Consider the following 18,855-nt stretch of genomic DNA (forward strand, 5'->3'; position numbering starts at 1 on the left):
CATGGAGGTCGGGGAGGAGCATTTCACGACAGCTCTAGTAGACCATTTACGGCAGTAGGAGGGGCGAAAAAAAGGCGAAACGGAATAGGAAAGAGTAACTTTCAAAAACGAGCGATAGAAAGGCAGGAAGTGGGAGTTGATGACCGCCTGTTACATTTGCCTGATAATAATTGCAATTTATTGCAGGCTAGCTATATTCAGGCATTATGATAGACGTTTTACATTATGCGATCTCCTTCAATTCAATAATCTTATGAGGTAATATTTTCACTGCACAGATGGCCCCGCGGAAACCAAGAGAGGTTAAATAATTTACCAGAGTCACACAAGAAGGAAGTCCAAATGTCAGCATTCGAATCCACGTCTTTAACTTAAAAGCATATACCATTTGCCAGAGGGAGGCTTCCGAGATACTGGTAATGTTTTCTATGATCTGGATAGTGGTTAATTTTTTTTTTTTTTTTTTTTGGTCATTTTTACTTTTGTAAAAATTAATCGAGCTGCATGCTTTATGAACTTTATACCATATATATTACTTTTTTTTTTTTTTTTTTTGAGATATAGTCTCGCTCTGTCGCCCAGGCTGGAGTGCAGTGGCCTAATCTTGGCTCACTGCAACCTCCGCCTCCCGGGTTCAAGCAATTTTCCTGCCTCAGCCTCCCAAGTAGCAGGGATTACAGGTGCGGCCCACCACGCCCCACTAATTTTTGTATTTTTAGTAGAGGCAGCGTTTCGCCATGTTGACTAGGCTGGTCTCGAACTCCTGACCTCAGGTGATCCACCCGCCTCAGCCTCCCAAAGTGCTCGGATTACAGGCGTCAGCCATATACATTAAATTTCAATAAAAAGTTTTTAAATACCAGAATTTTGTGGTTGTGAAATATGTACGTTATGTATTCATGCTATTATCTGTTATTATAAATAAGCTATTTTAATTGTATATTTAAAAATCGGCCAGGCGCAGTGGTTTACGTCTGTAATACCAGCACTTTGGAAGGCCAAGGCGGGCGGATCACGAGGTCAGGAGATCGAGGCCATCCTGGCCAACATGGTGAAACCCCATCTCTACTAAAAATACAAAAACATTAGATGGGCATGGTGGCGCTTGCCTGTGGTCCCAGCTACTCCGGAGGCTGAGGCAGGATAATTGCTTGAACCCGGGAGGCAGAGATTGCAGTGAGCCGAGATCGCGCCACTGCACTACAGCCTGGGTGACAGTACGAGACTCCGTCTCCAAAAAAACAAAAAAAAACAAAATCATGGCCTGTTGCGGTGGCTCACGCCTGTAATCCCAAAACTTTGAGAGGCAGAGGCAGGTGGATCACCTGAGGTAAGGAGTTCCAGACCATCCTGGCTAACATGGTGAAACACCATCTCTACTAAAAATATAAAAATTTAGCTGGACGTGGGTGGCGGGCACCTGTAATCCCAGCTACTCGGGAGGCTGAGGTAGAAGAATCACCTGAACCCGGGAGGTGGAGGTTGAATTGTACCGAGATTGCGCCTTTGCACTCCAGCCTGGGCAGCAAGAAGGAAACTCCATCTCAGGGGGGGAAAACATCATATATGCCATTTTGCAATGTGCTTCATAGGTTGTAAAAAACTCCTGCATGTTTTATCTCATTTGAACCTTGTAATTCTGTGGAATAGGTACAGATGAGTAAAGTGAGCCTGAGACATTGGGAAAATGTAGCACAACCGTTGACATGATTGGTTTTGAGGTGTTATTAGCGTCCTTTGACCCTGCTTACTTTTTAAAAATATTTTATTTTATTTATTAGAGATGGAGCCTTACTATATTGCCCAGGTTGGGCTTGAACTCCTGGGCTCAAGCAATCTCCCACCGCAGCCTCCCAAGTAGCTGAGACTACAGCATAGGCCACCTGGCTTGACCTTGCTTACTGGCTGAATAACCTGGAGCAAGTTACTTAATTTACTACACCCCAGTTGCTCAATTTCTAACAAAAAATAATAATAATACCTACGTCATAGTGTTTTGAGAATTAAATGAGATAATGCATATGCAATACCTAGCACATAATAGCCATTGGTTATTTCTACTTCATTTTAAAAGGTGTTCTGTAAATGTGTGATTAAGAAAGTGCAAGCATGATGTTCAAAGGTGATCTCAAGACTGACATGCAAAGTTAATCTAGGGATAGAGGTTGCAGCTCCTCCCAGAAATCCCAGCACTTTGGGAGCTGAGATGGAGGTTGCAGTGAGCCGAGATTGTGCCAATGCACTCCAGCCTGGGTCACAAAGGGAGACTCTGGCTCAAAAAAATACAAATAAATAAATGAAATAAAGAGTGTGACCCATTAAACTGATCTTAATTGAATTAATTTTTATTCAATCTTGGCTCACTGCAAGTGCCACCTCCTGGGTTCAAGTGATTCTCCTGCCTCAGCCTCCAAAGTAGCTGTGATTACAGGCGTACACCACCATGCCCGACTAATTTTTACATTTTTAGTAGAGACGGGGTTTCACCATTTGGCCAGGCTGATCTTGAACTCCTGACCTTAAGTGATTTTCCCACCTCAGCCGCCCAAACTGCTGGTATTACAGGAATGAGCCACCACACCTGGCCAACCCTGTGTTTAAATAATAGTAATAGCCAGGTGCGACGGCTCACGCCTGTAATCCCAGCACTTTGGGAGGCCAAGACGGGCAGATCACAAGGTCAGGAGTTCGAGACCAGCCTGACCAACATGGTGAAACCACATCTCTACTAAAAATAAAAAAATTAGCTGGGCGTGGTAGCGCACACGCCTGTAATCCCAGCTACTCAGGAGCCTGAGGCAGGAGAATTGCTTGAACTTGGGAGGCAGAGGTTGCAGTGAGCCAAGATGGCGCCACTGTACTCCAGCCTGGGGGACAAAGTGAGACTCCGTCTCAAAAAGTAATAATAATAATAGTAATAATTCTGTAACCCCTCACACTTTCACATACTAGTTTTAGCGTCCATTGCTGATTTTTTTCTGCATCTGTTATCAATACTATGGTTACCATATGGTGATTTTCTAATTTCTCATTTATTCTGCACTTATTTTTGGTTTTCTAATGGAAGAAATTTTCCATCTCTTGGCCAGGCACAGTGGCTCATGCCTGTAATCCCTGCACTTTGGGAGGCTGAGGCAGGAGGGTCAGGAGTTTTAGACCAGCTTGGCCAACATAGTGACACAGTCCTTACTGAAAAAAAAATTTAAAAAAAAAAAGCCTGGCATGGTGGCTCACACCAGTAATCCCAGCTACTTGGGAGGCTGAGGCAGGAGATTCACTTGAACCGAAGGAGGTGAGGTTGTAGTGAGCCAAGATCGTGCCACGGCACTCCACCCTGGGCGACAGAGGAGACTCTGTCTCAAAAAAAAAAAAAAAAGGAATTTTCTGTCTCCCTATTTATTTATTCAGGCAGTTATATCAGTGTGGACTCAGTTTCTTACTATATTTAATGTATATTCTCACTAGACATTACCTGTTATTATCATCATTTTTATTTTGATATTGTTTATCACAAATATGATCATTAGGATCTCCTTCAAACTGGCTCCTGTATTTCTTTGACAGGGCTGCATAATTGTTTGAGCACTTCCTTCTTACTTTCTAGCACAATGAGACATTCTAGGCTCCCCTTATATTGTCCCAGGCTAGGGTGCAGTGGCATGTTCATGGCTCACTGCAGCCTCGACCTCCCTGGGCTCAGGTGATCCTCCCACCTCAGCCTCCCAAGTAGCTGAGACCACAGGCATGTGCCACCATGCCTGGGTAATTTTTGTATTTTTTGTAGAAGTGGAGTTTTGCCATGTTGCCCAGACTGGTCTCCAACGCCCGGGCTCAAGTGATCCACCTGCCTCGGCCTCCCAAAGTGCTGGGAATACAGGTATGAGCCACCATACCTGGCTAGTTCCTTTTATTGGTATTAGAAACCAAGACCAGAGTGTGAGGTAATGTAATTGCTTCTAGGCCCTCTTAGCAGATAGTGCTGAAAAATGTACATACATCTACATGTACATAGCTATCTGTATCCATTTATCTTCCTATCCTTAAGTTCACCTTCAATGTCTCCAATTCTAATCTAGTAAAGCAGAATTCTATCCATTCCCTATTCTGTATTTTTAACACCCTTTTCCAATAGTGAGAATTCTGTCATTGTTCACACATATTTATTTACTTGCTCAATCCTAGGATGTACAGAAAGTGGCTTCAGAATTGCTAACCTATGTCTCTTTAAAAAAGAAGTGTACTAATTAGATTCAATAATTTTTTGAATGCTGGCAGTTCTAGCTCTGCACAGTAGTCTGGGGCCATAAAAAATAAGTGTGCTGGCCAGGAGCAGTGGCTCATGCCTGTAATCCCAGCACTTTGGGAGGCCGAAGGAGGCAGATCACCTGAGGTCAGGAGTTCGAGACCAGGCTGGATCACATGGTGAAATGCTTTTTCTACTAAAAATACAAAAAATGAGCTGAGCGTGGTGGCAGGCACCTGTAATCCTAGCTACTTGGGAGGCTGAGGCAGGAGAATTGCTTGAACCCAGGAGGCAGAGGTTGCAGTGAGCCAAGACTACACCATTGTACTCCAGCTTGGGCAACAAGAGCGAAACTCTGTCTCAAAATAAAACAAAACAAAACAAAACAACAAAAATTAGTCAGGGGTGGTGGTGGGTGCCTGTAATCCCAGCTACTTAGGAGACTGAGGCAGGAGAATCACTTGAATCTGGGAGGCAGAGGCTGCAGTGAGACAAGATCACTCCACTGCACTCCAGCTTGGGCAATGGAGTGAGACTCCATCATACACACACAATTTGTGTGTAAGTTGAAACCATGCAAAGTGATCTTAGTAATCAATGTTAATGTTGCCGTTGTTCTATGACCTTCAAAAAAATGTTGTGAAAATATTAAACAGTCTCCTACTGTTGGTTATAAATGCATAAAAAATTAAAAACAGGGCCAGGCACGGTGGTTCACGCCTGTAATCCCAGCACTTTGGAGGCCAAGGTGGGTGAATCACCTGAGGTTGAGAGTTCGAGACCAGCCTGACCAACATGGAGAAACCCTGTCTCTATTAAAAATACAAAATTAGCCGGGCATGGTGGCAGATGCCTATAATCCCAGCTACTCAGGAGGCTGAGGCAGGAAAATCGCTTGAAGCTGAGAGACAGAGGTTGCGGTGAGCTGAGATCACTCCATTGCACTCCAGCCTGGGCAACAAAGAGCGAAACTCCATCTCAAAAAACAATTTTTAAGATAGTAAAACAAATATTTATTTGGTACACTGCAATTTAAAACATTAGAAACATTGAGGACTAAAGTGTTCATTTATTTTCTTTTTTTTTTTTTTAAGACAGGGTTTCACCATGTTGGTCAGGCTGGTCTTGAGCTCCCGACCTCAGGTGATCCGCCCACCTTGGCCTCCAAAGTGCTTGGATTACAGGCGTGAGCCACTACGCCTGGCTTAAAGTGCTTCATTTCTTTGTTAAAAACTCATCAAGAATAATAAGTGCTAAAGTCTTATTGGGAAAAAAACTCATTACGAATAGTTTGAATACTGCTTGCCTTCTTCTCTTATAATTTAAAGTATAGTAATAGCACGTTTTTCTTTTTCTTTTTTTTTTTTTTTTTTTGAGATGGAGTCTCACTCTGTCGCCAGGCTGGAGTGCAGTGGCGCAATCTCAGCTCACTGCAGTCTCCACTCACTGCAATCTCCTCCTGTGTTCAAGCGATTCTCCTGCCTCAGCCTCCAGAGTAGCTGGGACGATTCTCCTGCCTCAGCCTCCAGAGTAGCTGGGACTATAGGCACATGCCACCATGCCCAGCTAATTTTTGTATTTTCAGTAGAGACGGGTTTTTCCATGTTGGCCAGGATGGCCTTGATCTCCTGACCTCGTGATCTGCCCACCTCAGCCTCCCAAAGTGCTGGATTACAGGCGTAAGCCACCTCACCCGGCCCCGATAGCATATTTTTCATGCCTTAGCAAATTGTTGTATTCCTTTCTGAGTTTGGATCAGTTTCAAACATTTTTTTTCTTTTGTGCTTTCAATGTTGTGAAATGTCTCTGAGAGTTCCTTTAATGCAAAGGATTTTTGCTGGCAACACTTCCTCTGGGATATCTTCATCCTTTTAATCGCAACCAATTTCCTCACATAGGATAACAAATTTGTCATTTATGGGTAACTGAAATTTGACTTCCAACACTTTTCCTTTCTTTATGACACTTTCACATTTGTTGATTAATTCCTACAGCCTCAACCTCCTAGGCTTGAGTAATCCTCCTACCTCAGCTTCCCAAGTAGCTGGGACTTCAGGTTTGAGCCACCACGCCTGGCTAATTTTTTTTTCTGAGATGTAGTTTTGTTCTGTCGCCCAGGCTGGAGTGCAGTGGCATGATCTCAGCTCACTGCAACCTCCACCTCCAGGTTCAAGTGATTTTCTTGCCTCAGCCTCCCGAGTAGCTGGGATTACAGGCATGCGCCACCACAGCTGACCAATTTTTGTATTTTTAGTAGAGACAGGGTTTCACCGTGTTGGTCAGGCTGGTCTCAAACTCTTGACCTCATGATCCACCCACCTCAGCCTGCCAAAGTGCTGGGATTACAAACGTGAGCCACTGCACCCGGCCCTTAATTTTTGTATTTTTTATAGAGACAGGGTTTTAGGCTGGGTGTGGTGGCTCACACCTGTAATCTTAGCACTTCAGGAGGCTGAGGCGGGCAGATCACAAGGTCAGCAGTTCGAGATCAGCCTAGCCAATATGATGAAAACCCGTCTCTACTAAAAATACAAAAATTATCTGGGCGTGGTGGTGGGTGCCTGTAATCTCAGTTACTCGGGAGGCTGAGGCAGGAGAATCACTTGAACCCAGGAGGTGGAGTTTGCAGTGAACAGAGATTGGGCCATTGCACTCCAGCCTGGGCAACAGAGCAAGACTCTGTCTCAAAAAAAAAAAAAGAGAGAGACAGGGTTTTACTGTGTTGCCCAGGTTGGTCTCAAGTGATCCTCCTGGGCTCAAGTGATCCACCTGCCTCAGCTTCCCAAAGTGCTGGGATTACAGGCATGAGCCACTGTGCCAGCCTGATTATTCTTTTTTTTTTTTTTAATTCACCGTGTGCAGGTGGGCTGAGGCTGGAAAGGGCGTCAGCCGATTATTCATTTTTATAAAATGTCAGGTGAGTCACTGGCAGACAAGGAGACAAGACAACTACAACTGAATAAGGTTAAGAACAATGACCAATCACCAGCTAACTTTGAAAGAAGTGAGATGACGGTTACTGATCACCAGGTGCCTCTGTTGTTTACTTAGAGATTTGAGGACTGAAGAGCTAACAGCAAAGTTTATATACTTTATGCAATTACAGTTAATATACTGTAGTAACTACCTTTGAACTATGTTATTGTTGGACTGGTGTTAATTAAACTGTAGTAATTGAAATTCATACATGTCGGAACTGAACCAAGCAAGAACCTTCTTTTTGTCTTTAGCCTGTGGATATATAATCCAAATCCTTTGCAGAAAAGTAATTTGGGTTAGTTCTTCCCAGCCCATCCTTCACAGTGATTATCTTTATCATTTGAAACACAGTTTGATTAATTTATTTCTTTTTGCATTCAATTTTAGAAGGTTTCCCATCTTTTTTTTTTTTTTTTTTTTTTTGAGTCAGCATCTCGCTCTGTCGCCCAGGCTGGAGTGCAGTGGCACGATCTTGGCTCGCTGCAACCTCTACCTCCCGGATTCAAGCGATTCTCTTGCCTCAGCCTCCCAAGTAGCTGGGACCACAGGTGCATGCCACCACACCCAGCTAATTTTTTGTGTTTTTAGTAGAGATGGGGTTTCACTGTGTTAGCCAGTATGGTCTTGATCTCCTGACCTCATGATCCACCCTCCTCAGCCTCCCAAAGTGCTGGAATTACAGGCGTGAGCCACACGCCTGGCCCTTTTTTTTTTTTAATGTGAAATCCAGGACTATGCAAAAAGATATATTCAGGGAAGTGTCATATCCATTCCTTCAATCCTTTGTTCCAACCTCATCCAAAGGGTAACTTATCTCATTAGTTTCAGGTTTATCCTTTCTGTTTATTTTTCAAATATGCAGATAAGGTACTGTATATTTTTTTCTTTCTCTTTCTTTCTTAAGCAAAAGGTGGTATACTATAGATTATCTTTTTTAAATTGCTGTTTTTCACTTAACAATATATCCTAGAAATCGGCCAGGCGTGGTAGTTCATGCCTGTAATCCCAGCATTTTGGGAGGCCAAGGTGGGTGTAGCACCTGAGATCAGGAGTTCCAGACCAGCCCGACCAACATGGTGAAACCCCGTCTCTACTAAATACAAAAAATTAGCCGGGCATGGTGGCACATGCCTTAATCCTAGCTACTTAGGAGGCTGAGGCAGAAGAATCGCTTGAACCCAGGGAGGCAGAGGTTGTAGTGAGCTGAGATTGTGCCATTGCGCTCCAGACTGGGCAACATGAGCAAAACTCTGTATCAAAAAACAAAACAAAACAAAAACACGAAAACCAATGCATTCTGGAAATCATAACTGTCTTTAGAGAAATTTCTCATTCCTTTTTTTAGAGTTGCACAGTACTCTATCTTGTGGCTATTCAGTAGTTTATTCAGTTACTCTGATGTTTATGGGCATTTAGTTTCCAGTATTGTGTAATTACCAACCTGCATTAAGTAACCTTTTGTGTATGTATTTTTTTTTTTTTTTTTGAGGAGTTTCACTCTTGTCACCCAGGCTGGAGTACAATGGCACAATGTCAGCTCACTGCAACTTCCACCTCCTGGGTTCAAGCTATTCTCCTGCCTTACCCTCCCAAATAGCTGGTATTACAGGTACCTGCCAGTATGATGCCTGGCTAATTTACTTTATTGTTTTTTTGAGACAGAGTTTCACTCTTGTTGCCCAATCTGGAGTGCAATGGCATGATCTCAGCTCACTGCAACTCCCGCCTCACGGGTTCAAGCGATTCTCCTGCCTCAGCCTCCCAAGTAGTTGGGATTACAGGCATGTAGCACCATGCCCAGCTAATTTTTTTTTTTTTTGATAGAGACAGTTTCTTCATGTTGGTCAGGCTGGTCTCGATCTCCCGACCTCAGGTGATCCACCTGCCTTAGCCTCCCAAAGTGCTGGGATTAGATGTGTGAGCCACCTTGCCCAGCCTTCTGTATGTATTTTTGTATTGTTGGATTGTATCTTCAGAATGAATTCCCAGAAGAGTGATTACTAGGTGAAAAGATAAATGGATTATTTTGTTTTCCCAGGTATTACGGAATTCCCCTCCATAAAGTTTATGTCAGTTTGCAATCCTTTTCGCAACGTGTGAGAGTGACTATTTCCTTACGGCCTCATTCAACAAAGTGAGTTGCTAACTTCTTAAGTTTTTGCCATTCTGATAGGTGAGAAATGGTATCTCAATGTGGTTTATTATTATTGTCATTATCATCATTTAATTTACATGTAATAAAATTGAACTTTTTTGATGTACTTTTATGAGTTTTAACACATCTTACAGATTTTTGTTTTATTTTTGAGACAGGGTCTGCCTCTGTCACCTTGTGACCCACCATGTTGGCCAAGCTGGTCTTAAACTCCTGACCTCAAGTGATCTGTCCATCTGTACCTCCCAAAGTGCTGGGATTATAGATGTGAGTCACTGTGCCCAGCCTTAATTATTTATAGTATGTATTACTTTGTGTTGTGGTACAATATATATAAAACATAGAATTTACCCCTTTAACGATATTTAATATACAGTTCAGTGTCATTAAGTACATTCACATTGTTGTGCAGCCATAACCACCCTCCATCTCCAGATCATTTTTATCTTCCCAAACCGAAACTCTGAACCCGTTAAACAGAAACTCACCAGCATTTTACTCTCTGTCGCTATGACCTTAACTACCCTAGGTATTCATATAAGTGGAAATATACGGTTTTTGCCTTTTTTTTTTTTTTTTGAGATGGAGTCTCACTTTTTTGTTGTTGTTGTTTAGTTACCCAGGCTAAAGTGCAGTGGTGCAATCTGGGCTCAGTCTCTTGAGTAGCTGGGATTACGGGTGTATACAACATGCCTGGCTGATTTTTATATACACATATATATATATATATATATTTTTTTTTTTTTTTTTTTTTTGAGACGGAGTTTCGCTCTTTGTTACCCAGGCTGGAGTGCAATGGCGCGATCTCAGCTCACCGCAACCTCCGCCTCCTGGGTTCAGGCAATTCTCCTGCCTCAGCCTCCTGAGTAGCTGGGATTACAGGCACGCACAACCATGCCCAGCTAATTTTTTGTATTTTTAGTAGAGACGGGGTTTCACCATGTTGATCAGGATGGTCTCGCTCTCTTGACCTCGTGATCCACTCGCCTCGGCCTCCCAAAGTGCTGGGATTACAGGCGTGAGCCACCGCGCCCGGCCCTGATTTTTATATTTTTGATAGAGACAAGGTTTCACCATGTTGGCCAGGCTGGTCTTGAACTCTTGACCTCAAGTGATCTGCCCACCTCTACTTCCCAAAGTTCTAGGATTACAGACTTAGCCACTGCACCTGGATTCCTTGTGGTTTTCATTTGCATTTCTCTAATGATTAGTGACGTTGAGCAGTTTTTCATATGCTTATGGCCATAGCTTTATTTATTTATTTATTTATTTATTTATTTTTGAACACTCGCTCCATTGCCCAGGCGGGAGTGCAGAAGCACAATCTCTGCTCACTGCAACCTCTGCCTCCCAGGTTCAAGTGATTCTCCTGCCTCAGCCTCCCAAGTAGCTGGGATTACAGGTGCCCACCACCGTGCCCAGCTAATTTTTGTATTTTTAGTAGAGATGGGGTTTTACCATGTTGGCCAAGCTGGTCTCGAACTCCTGACCTCAAGTGATCCACCCACCTCAGCCTCCCAAAGTGCTGCGATTACAGGTGTGAGCCACTGCACCGGCCCATTGCTTCATTTTTATGAAATAATAAAATGTGACTAAGTAATATTCCACTGAGTGGATCAATGACATTTTATTTATCCATTTTCAGTTGACGGACATTGGAGTTCATTCTGTTTGTTTTCATCAGTAATGCTGCTATGAGCATTCATGTAAGCGTTTTTGTATGAACATATGTTTTAATTTTTCTTCATATACCTAGGAGTGAAAACGTTGGCTCACATGGCAACTTTATGTTCAAGCTTTTGAGAACTGCCAGACTGTTTCTCAAAGTTGCTGCACCATTTGACAGTCCTACCAACAATGTGTGAGGGTTCCAATTTCCCTACATCCTCCACAAAACTTTTTATTATCTGTTTATTATTATAGCCATCCTAATATGGTGAAGTGGGCTGGGCACAGTGGCTCACACCTGTCATCCCAGCACTTTGGGAGGCAGAGGCGTATGGATCACTTGAGTTCAGGAGTTCGAGACCAGCTTGGTTAACATGGCAAAACCACATCTCTACAAAAACTGGTTGGGTGTGGTGGTGTACTTCTATAGTCCTAGCTACTCGGAGGCCGAGGCACGAGAATTGCTTGAAGCCGGGAGACAGAGGTTGCAGTGAGCTGAGATCATGCCACTGCACTACAGCCTGGGCAACAGAGTGAGACTATCTCAAAAAAAAAAAAAAAACTAATAGGGGCATATTATTGTGATTTTGATTTGCATTTCTCTGAAGACTTATGATGTTGACCATCTTTTCTTTTCTTTCTTTCTTTCTTTTTTTTTTTTTTTTTTTTGAGACAGAGTTTTGCTCTTGTTGTGTGTGCTCTTGTTGCCGAGGCTGGAGTGCAATGGTGCGATCTTGGTTCACCACAACCTGTACCTCCCGGTTTCAAGCGATTCTCCTGTCTCAGTCTACCAAGTAGCTGGGATTACAGGCATGTGCCACCACACACAACTAATTTTGTATTTTTATTAGAGATGGAGTTTCTCCATGTTGGTAAGCCTGGTCTCGAGCTCCGACCTCAGGTGATCCACCCGCCTTGGCCTCCCAAAGTGCTGGGATTATAGGCGTGAGCCACAAGGCCCAGCCTGTTTTTGTTTTTGAGATGAGCTGTGACTGTGTTGCCCAGGCTCATCTTGAACTCTTGACTATATGGAATTACTGTAGCGCTCCACCACATCTACTTGAGACATTCTCTTTCAATACTGTAGTAGTTTTCATTCCCAACCCTCTGGAGTCTATACCTCCTCATTTTAGGAGACATTTTCTTCCTTCCATTCTTTCTTGGGTCTTGCAGACTTCAGTATCTCAAGCTTGACCAGACTTTGGGACCACAGAAGGAGAGGGGGTTCTGGTCCAGAAACAATGGGAATACATAACCTGGTTCACTGTACCCCAAGCAAATACTGTGACTTGATTTCATCATCAATTTCCTAGGAAGTACTTACACTGCTTCCAACCAAATTAGCATTACTATTGCTCATTAAGAACACATTCAGCATTTTTTTATTTTATTTTTTTTGAGACAGGGTGTCGCTGCGTCACCCAGGCTGGAGTGCAGTGGCGCCATCTCTGCTCACTGCAACCACTGCTTCCTGGGCTCAAGCGATTCTCCTGCCTCAGCCTCTGTGAGCCACCACTCCCGGCCCACATTCGGCTTTTTTATGTACTCATTATTATTATTATTATTTTTTGAGTCAGAGTCTCGTTCTTGTTGTACAGGCTGGAGTGCAATGGCCCGATCTCGGCTCACCGTAACCTCCGCCTCCCAGGTTCAAGCGATTCTGCTGCCTCAGCCTTCCGAGTAGCTGAGATTACAGGCATGCGCCACCACGCCCGCTAATTCTGTATTTTAGTAGAAACGCAGTTTCTCCATGTTGGTCAGGCTGGTGCCGTACTCCCGACCTCAGGTGATCCTCCCGCCTCAGCCTCCCAAAGTGCTGGAATTACAGGCGTGAGCCACCGCGCCTGGCAGGAACTTCATATTTCCTAAGGGAAATAATCTTGCTTGGAGGTGATTTGCCACAGAAGAGATAAATAGTTGGTACTCAACTGGAAATGATCATTATTTGTAATTCAACATCTTATGCTACCTGCTTCAGTGCTCTGCGAATTAGGTGATGCAAATATTATATTGTTGCCTGGAACGGTAATAATTTTGTCGTTTGTAAAAGGAGGCGAAGAGAGCGTCCCCTTCTAAGGGGAAAATGTGGTGAGACTCCTTTAAGGTGCGCCCCGCGCGCCCCGCCGCCTGCCCCTGAGCTGCGGGGTTTGCGCCCCGCGGAGGTGAGGCAGCTAAACTACATTTCCCGGTGGGCCCCTCAGGCTGTCGCGCCTGCGCAGCAGTGCCGTCCGGGGCCGGCTGAACTCCCGCGCTCTCCCGCCGCTTCGCCTCGCCTGGTGTCTCCCCGAGCCATGGAGGGGGTCGCGGTGGTGACGGCGGGCAGCGTGGGTGCTGCCAAAGCCGAGGGAACTGCAGCCTTGCTGCCTCCGCCTCCCGTCTCCCCGCCCGCCCTCACGCCCGCACCGGCAGCGGTTGAGGAGGGACCGGCGCCTCTGTCCGAGACCGGGGCTCCCTGCTGCTCCGGCTCCCGGCCCCCTGAGCTGGAGCCGGAACGTGGCCTAGGCCGCTTTAGAGGCCGCTTCGAGGACGAGGACGAGGAGTTGGAAGAAGAAGAGGAGCTGGAGGAGGAAGAAGAGGAGGAGGAGGAGGACATGAGTCACTTCTCGCTGAGGCTGGAGGGAGGCCGGCAGGACTCGGAGGACGAAGAGGAGGTATTTAGAGTCCCCGTGCGACCCCTCTCGTCCCGAGCGGCGTCAGGGACGTTGCTGGCGTATATCGGCCAGGCCTGGGCCCGAAACTAGTGCGCCGCTGCCCCCCCGGGGCACTGGAGCCGACCTCCTGCAACCCCGGCCCCTGCTCCCTAGTCCTGTGGCGGCAACAGGCCTCCGGCCCAACCCCGCCCCGGTCCGTACCCGATTATTTTGTGAAGTTACTGCAGGTCAGTTAGGTTCTGCGGGTCTGACTCATTCGTTTTGTTAATACTTATAGTTATTTTGGGACAGGGTCGCGCAAGCTAGAGTGCAGCGGCACGACCATGGCTCACTACAGCCTCCAACTCGTGAGCCCAAGCGATCCTCTCGCCTCAGGATCCGGAATAGCTGGGACTACAGGCACGCGCCACCATGCCGGGCTAATTTAAAAAAAATTTTTTTTTGGTAGAGAGGAGGGCTCCTTGTGTTGCCCAGGCTGGTCTCGAACTCCTGAGTTCAAGCGATCCTCCCTCTCCAGTCTTCCAAAGTGTTAGGATTACAGGCGTGAGCCATCTAGTCTGCCTTGTAAATAATTATTGAAGCTGCTGCTTACTAGGCAGTAAAGATCCTTTTGAAACAGTAATTTGGCCGGACGCAGTGGCTACCAATCCAAGATACTCAGGAGGCTGAGGCAGGAGAATCGCTTGAACCTGAGAGGTGGAGGTTGCAGTGAGCCGAGATTGGGCCATTGCACTCCAGTGTGGGTGACAGAGCGAGACTCTGTCTAAAAAGAAAAAGAAAAGAAACAATAATTTATATTGTGTTATTATGGTAACTTTCCGCAGTATTTTGATGGGTTGGAGGTATATGTTTCCATGTTGCAGTGACATTTTTTTTTTTTTTGAGACAGAGCCTCACTCTGTCATCCAGGCTGGAGTGCAGTGGCACAATTTTGGCTCACTGCAACCTCCACTTCCTGGCTTCAAGTGATTATCTTGCCTCAGCCTCCCGAGTAGCTGGGATTACAGGAAGGCTGTAGAGACGGGCCTTTTTAGTAGAGATGGTTCCACCATATTGGCCAGGCTGGTCTCGAACTTGTGACCTCAGGTGATCTGCCTGCCTTGGTCTCCCAAAGTGCTGGGATTACAGGCCTGAGCCACTGTGCTCAGCCTGCAGTGCACCCAGCCTGCAGTGACATTTTGAGATAATCTTGTAAAAGAATTTGATGAAGGTGGGCTGAGCGCAGTGGCTCACACTCATAATCCTAGCACTTTGGGAAGCCGAGGTGGACGGATCACCTGAGGTCAGGGGTTCATGACCAGCCTGGCCAACATGGTGAAACCTCATCTCTACTAAAAATACAAAAATTAGTCAGGCTATAGTGGTGTGCACCTGTAATCCCAGCTACTTGGGAGGCTGAAGCAGGAGAATCACTTTAACCCAGGAAATAGAGGTTTCATTGAGCCAAGATCACGCCACTACACTCCAGCCTAGGTGACAAAGTGAGACTCTGTCTCAACAACAAAAAAAGGAATTTGAAGAAGGCAAGCACTTGTATTTTAAAACTGTTTCCATTGTATTTGCAGCGCCTGATTAATCTCTCTGAGCTGACCCCATACATCTTGTGTTCCATTTGCAAAGGTTACTTAATAGATGCAACTACCATTACAGAATGTCTTCATACCTGTAAGCATACGTTCACATTTCTGAATAATTTTTCAGTTTTTGAAATGTCTTGAAAGCATCCTAATTTTAACATTTTCTTTTTCAACAGTTTGTAAAAGCTGCATTGTAAGACATTTTTACTACAGCAACAGATGTCCAAAATGCAATATAGTAGTACATCAGACACAACCTCTTTATAACATAAGGTAAGAGGAATATATAAGCAACAATTGTATTTTAAATATACTTTTTCTGAAAGCTTGAAGTTATGTGGTTGGAATAAATTCTTGACCTCTCAGGATGCACTCAGTGGCTCACACCATAATCCCAGCACTTTGGGAGGCTGAGGTGGGCAGATCACTTGAGGTCAGGAGTTCAAGACCAGCCTGGCCCACATGGTGAAACCCCGCCTCCACTATTAGCCAGGTGTGGTAGCACATCCCTATAATCCCAGCTACTGAGGAAGCTGATGCAGGAGAATCGCTTGAACCTGGGAGGCAGAGGTTGCAGGAGCCGAGATCATGCCACTGTACTCCAGTTTGGGTGACAGAAGGAGGAGACTGTCTCAAAAAAAATTTTTTTTTGACCTCTCTCAAAATTAAAAGGGAACTACATATTCTTTTAAGAAATATATAGAGAGAGCACTTACTATGTACCAGGCACTGTAATATCTGCTAAGAACTTAAAAGAGGCACAGGCCTCTTTCCTGAGAATTTTAATTCCATCACTCACTGAAGTTAATGAGGCTAGTTTAGGCTTATTAATTCTTTTTTTTTTTTTTTTTTTTTAGAAATAATAACTGAAACAACTGGCCTCTTTAGTAAAGCCCATTTGTCATAGCTCATTGTGGCTTATTAATCAAAATTCCAGTTCGTACTCAGTTTCTTAAGAGAGGAAAAATACTAACAGATTACTGTTATTTATTCAACAAATACTATTGAGTTTTTACTGCCTTCACACAGGAGTGCTTTGCAGATGATAGAAGTTCAAAATACAGTCTCTGCCCTCAACTCATATTCTTAGGAAGGGAATAAAATCAAACTAACCAGGCATGGTGGCACGTGCCTTTCGTCCCAGCTCTCTGGGAGGCTGAGGTGGGAAAATCACCTAAGCCTGGGAAGTAGAGGCTGCAGTGAGCCATGATTGAGCCACTGCACTCCAGCCTGGGTGACAAAAGTGAGACCTTGTTGTCACACAAAGACACAAACACAATCAATGCACATGAAACAGTTTAGTGAGTCATTCAAGAATCTATGAATACTTTATGATTACATGTAATTACTTAAGGTTTTCTTGAGTGAGTTATATTTTAGGAACTATAAATGCTACTTAAAAGTAACTCACCTCTGTGAAAGAAGATATCCACTCTCAAGAGAAAACACTATCAACTCACTCTGTACCAAAATGCATTTTTCTGAATTCTGAGGTATTCTCCATCCTTTCCTTTTATTAGGTTGGACCGACAGTTACAAGACATAGTGTACAAATTAGTGATCAATCTAGAGGAAAGTAAGTTTCTTTTATTACATAGTTGTGAATCCCAGAATCTCTGACTCTACTAGTTACATTTTAAGTGTAATTTAGTCTGTGTTTTATCATTTTTTAGGAGAAAAAAAGCAAATGCATGATTTCTATAAAGAAAGAGGTCTAGAAGTACCTAAACCTGGTAAGTTTGGGTGTATACCATAATGTACTTATAGATTAAAGAATACTAACAATAAAATATATGCCCTTTGAAGTTCTTTTGGGGGTAACTTGTTATATGATCTGAGAGATTTTGAAGGTAGTGCTGTGTGTAATCCAATTTAATTATTTATCAAAATTAGAGATTGTAGGCTCTGGAGCTAGATTCTCTGAGTTTGTTCCTGGCCCTTCTACTTTATGAGGTGTATAACTTAAGCCAAGCCAGTTACATACTTAAATGTCTGTTTCCTCATCTACAAAATAGTGATAATAATACCACTTTATTTAAAATATATATATATTGAGTAATATAAGCACTTAAAACAGTGCCTGGCACAGAGTAACTGTTCAAGCATTAGTTTTTACAATGATGTAATATCATGGAATGGATGTCAAATAGATTTGAATTTAAATCCTGGTTCTTTCACTTAGTTACCTGGGTGACTTTAGACAAATTGCTTAATCTCTCTAAGCCTGTTTCTTTATCAGTTAAAAAAGAAAAAGGAGTAGTAGTGGTACCTATATCATGGGATTATAGTAAGGATTAAATGAAATGATGAGTGTGAAGTACTAAGCATGAGCCCTGGCACATAGTAGTGCTTATGCAGAGTTGTCTACACATGTTGCTGTTCTGATGAGCTCTCTCTGTGGCCCCAGTAAGCCAGCCACACATGTCTGCCTTCCCTCATGGAGTGGTCCCCAGGCTTGCCTCTCATTTCACTGGTTTTGACAGATTAGCCAATGTCATTAGACAGGGAGATTGAGTGCTTTATGATCTTTTAAATACTCAACATAGTTATAATATCTGTCTAGTTATTTTTCCAAAGACCTCAATTTATGACATTTTTATTCTAAATTAACGTTTTTGTTTGGCTATCAAATAGCTATTCCACAGCCAGTCTCTTCAAGCAAAGGAAGATCTAAAAAAGTCCTAGAATCAGTGTTTCGAATTCCACCTGAACTTGATATGTCATTATTACTGGAGTTCATTGGGTGAGTACCCTAAAAATGTACTTTTTAACCTTAAACAGTGTTAAAAGTCCCAATGTTAGGAAATCATTCTGAACTCAGGTAAAATCAAGTTTTTCTGACATCTCCTTCGAAAATTGTGAAAGAATTGAATATTAGAAATAATTAGAAAAAGGTATAAAGGGCCAGACATAGTGGCTTATGCCCGTAATCCCAGCACTTTGGGAGGCTGAGGAAGGTGGATCACCTGAGGTCAGCAGTTCGAGACCAGCCTGGCTAACATGGCTAAACCCCATCTCTACTAAAAATACAAAAAAAAAAAAAAAAAAATTAGCTGGGCATAGTGGCGGGTGCCTGTAATCCCAGCTACTTGGGAGCCTGAGGCAGGAGAATCGCTTGAACCTGGGAGGTGGAGGCTGCAGTGAGCAGAGATCATGCCATTGTACTCCAGCCTAGGTGACAAGAGCAAAACTTCATCTCAAAAAAAAATTACAATAAAAAAGAAATATAACCAGTAGTATTCTAATCATCTGGCTTAAGAAATAAACCATTGCTGGCCGGGCGCGGTGGCTCAAGCCTGTAATCCCAGCACTTTGGGAGGCCGAGACGGGTGGATCACGAGGTCAAGAGATCGAGACCATCCTGGTCAACATGGTGAAACCCCGTCTCTACTAAATATACAAAAAATTAGCTGGGCATGGTGGCCCGTGCCTGTAATCCCAGCTACTCAGGAGGCTGAGGCAGGAGAATTGCTTGAACCCAGGAGGCGGAGGTTGCAGTGAGCCGAGATCGCGCTATTGCACTCCAGCCTGGGTAACAAGAGCGAAACTCCGTCTCAAAAAAAAAAAAAAAAAAGAAATAAA

General features: G+C 43.9%; 1 protein-coding gene and 1 long non-coding RNA gene across 3 annotated transcripts in view; both read left to right on the top strand.

Annotated features, from left to right (window-relative positions):
- The first annotated feature begins 41 nt into the window (after positions 1-41).
- On the top strand, positions 42-9,949 carry LOC110568721 (uncharacterized). Its single transcript, XR_002478927.2, has 3 exons — positions 42-416; positions 9,261-9,356; positions 9,536-9,949. It is a non-coding gene; the product is annotated as an uncharacterized LOC110568721 (long non-coding RNA).
- A 3,317-nt stretch (positions 9,950-13,266) lies between these two features.
- PCGF6 (polycomb group ring finger 6) overlaps positions 13,267-18,855 on the top strand; it is a 43,904-nt gene continuing 38,315 nt past the window's right edge. Inside the window, exons 1-6 of one of the 2 annotated variants that reach the window (XM_012439616.2) lie at positions 13,267-13,696; positions 15,262-15,361; positions 15,450-15,546; positions 16,794-16,849; positions 16,947-17,006; positions 17,908-18,016. In XM_012439616.2, coding sequence (XP_012295039.1) covers positions 13,337-13,696; positions 15,262-15,361; positions 15,450-15,546; positions 16,794-16,849; positions 16,947-17,006; positions 17,908-18,016 — 782 coding nt within the window. In that variant the 5' untranslated portion in view covers positions 13,267-13,336. The remainder of the gene's footprint in view (positions 13,697-15,261; positions 15,362-15,449; positions 15,547-16,793; positions 16,850-16,946; positions 17,007-17,907; positions 18,017-18,855) is intronic. The other variant, XM_012439617.3, reaches the window with a different exon arrangement.

Source organism: Aotus nancymaae, unplaced genomic scaffold (genome assembly GCF_030222135.1).
Source record: "Aotus nancymaae isolate 86718 unplaced genomic scaffold, 86718_ANA_hifiasm-v0.15.2.pri h1tg000010l, whole genome shotgun sequence".
Taxonomy (NCBI): Eukaryota; Metazoa; Chordata; class Mammalia; order Primates; family Aotidae; genus Aotus; species Aotus nancymaae.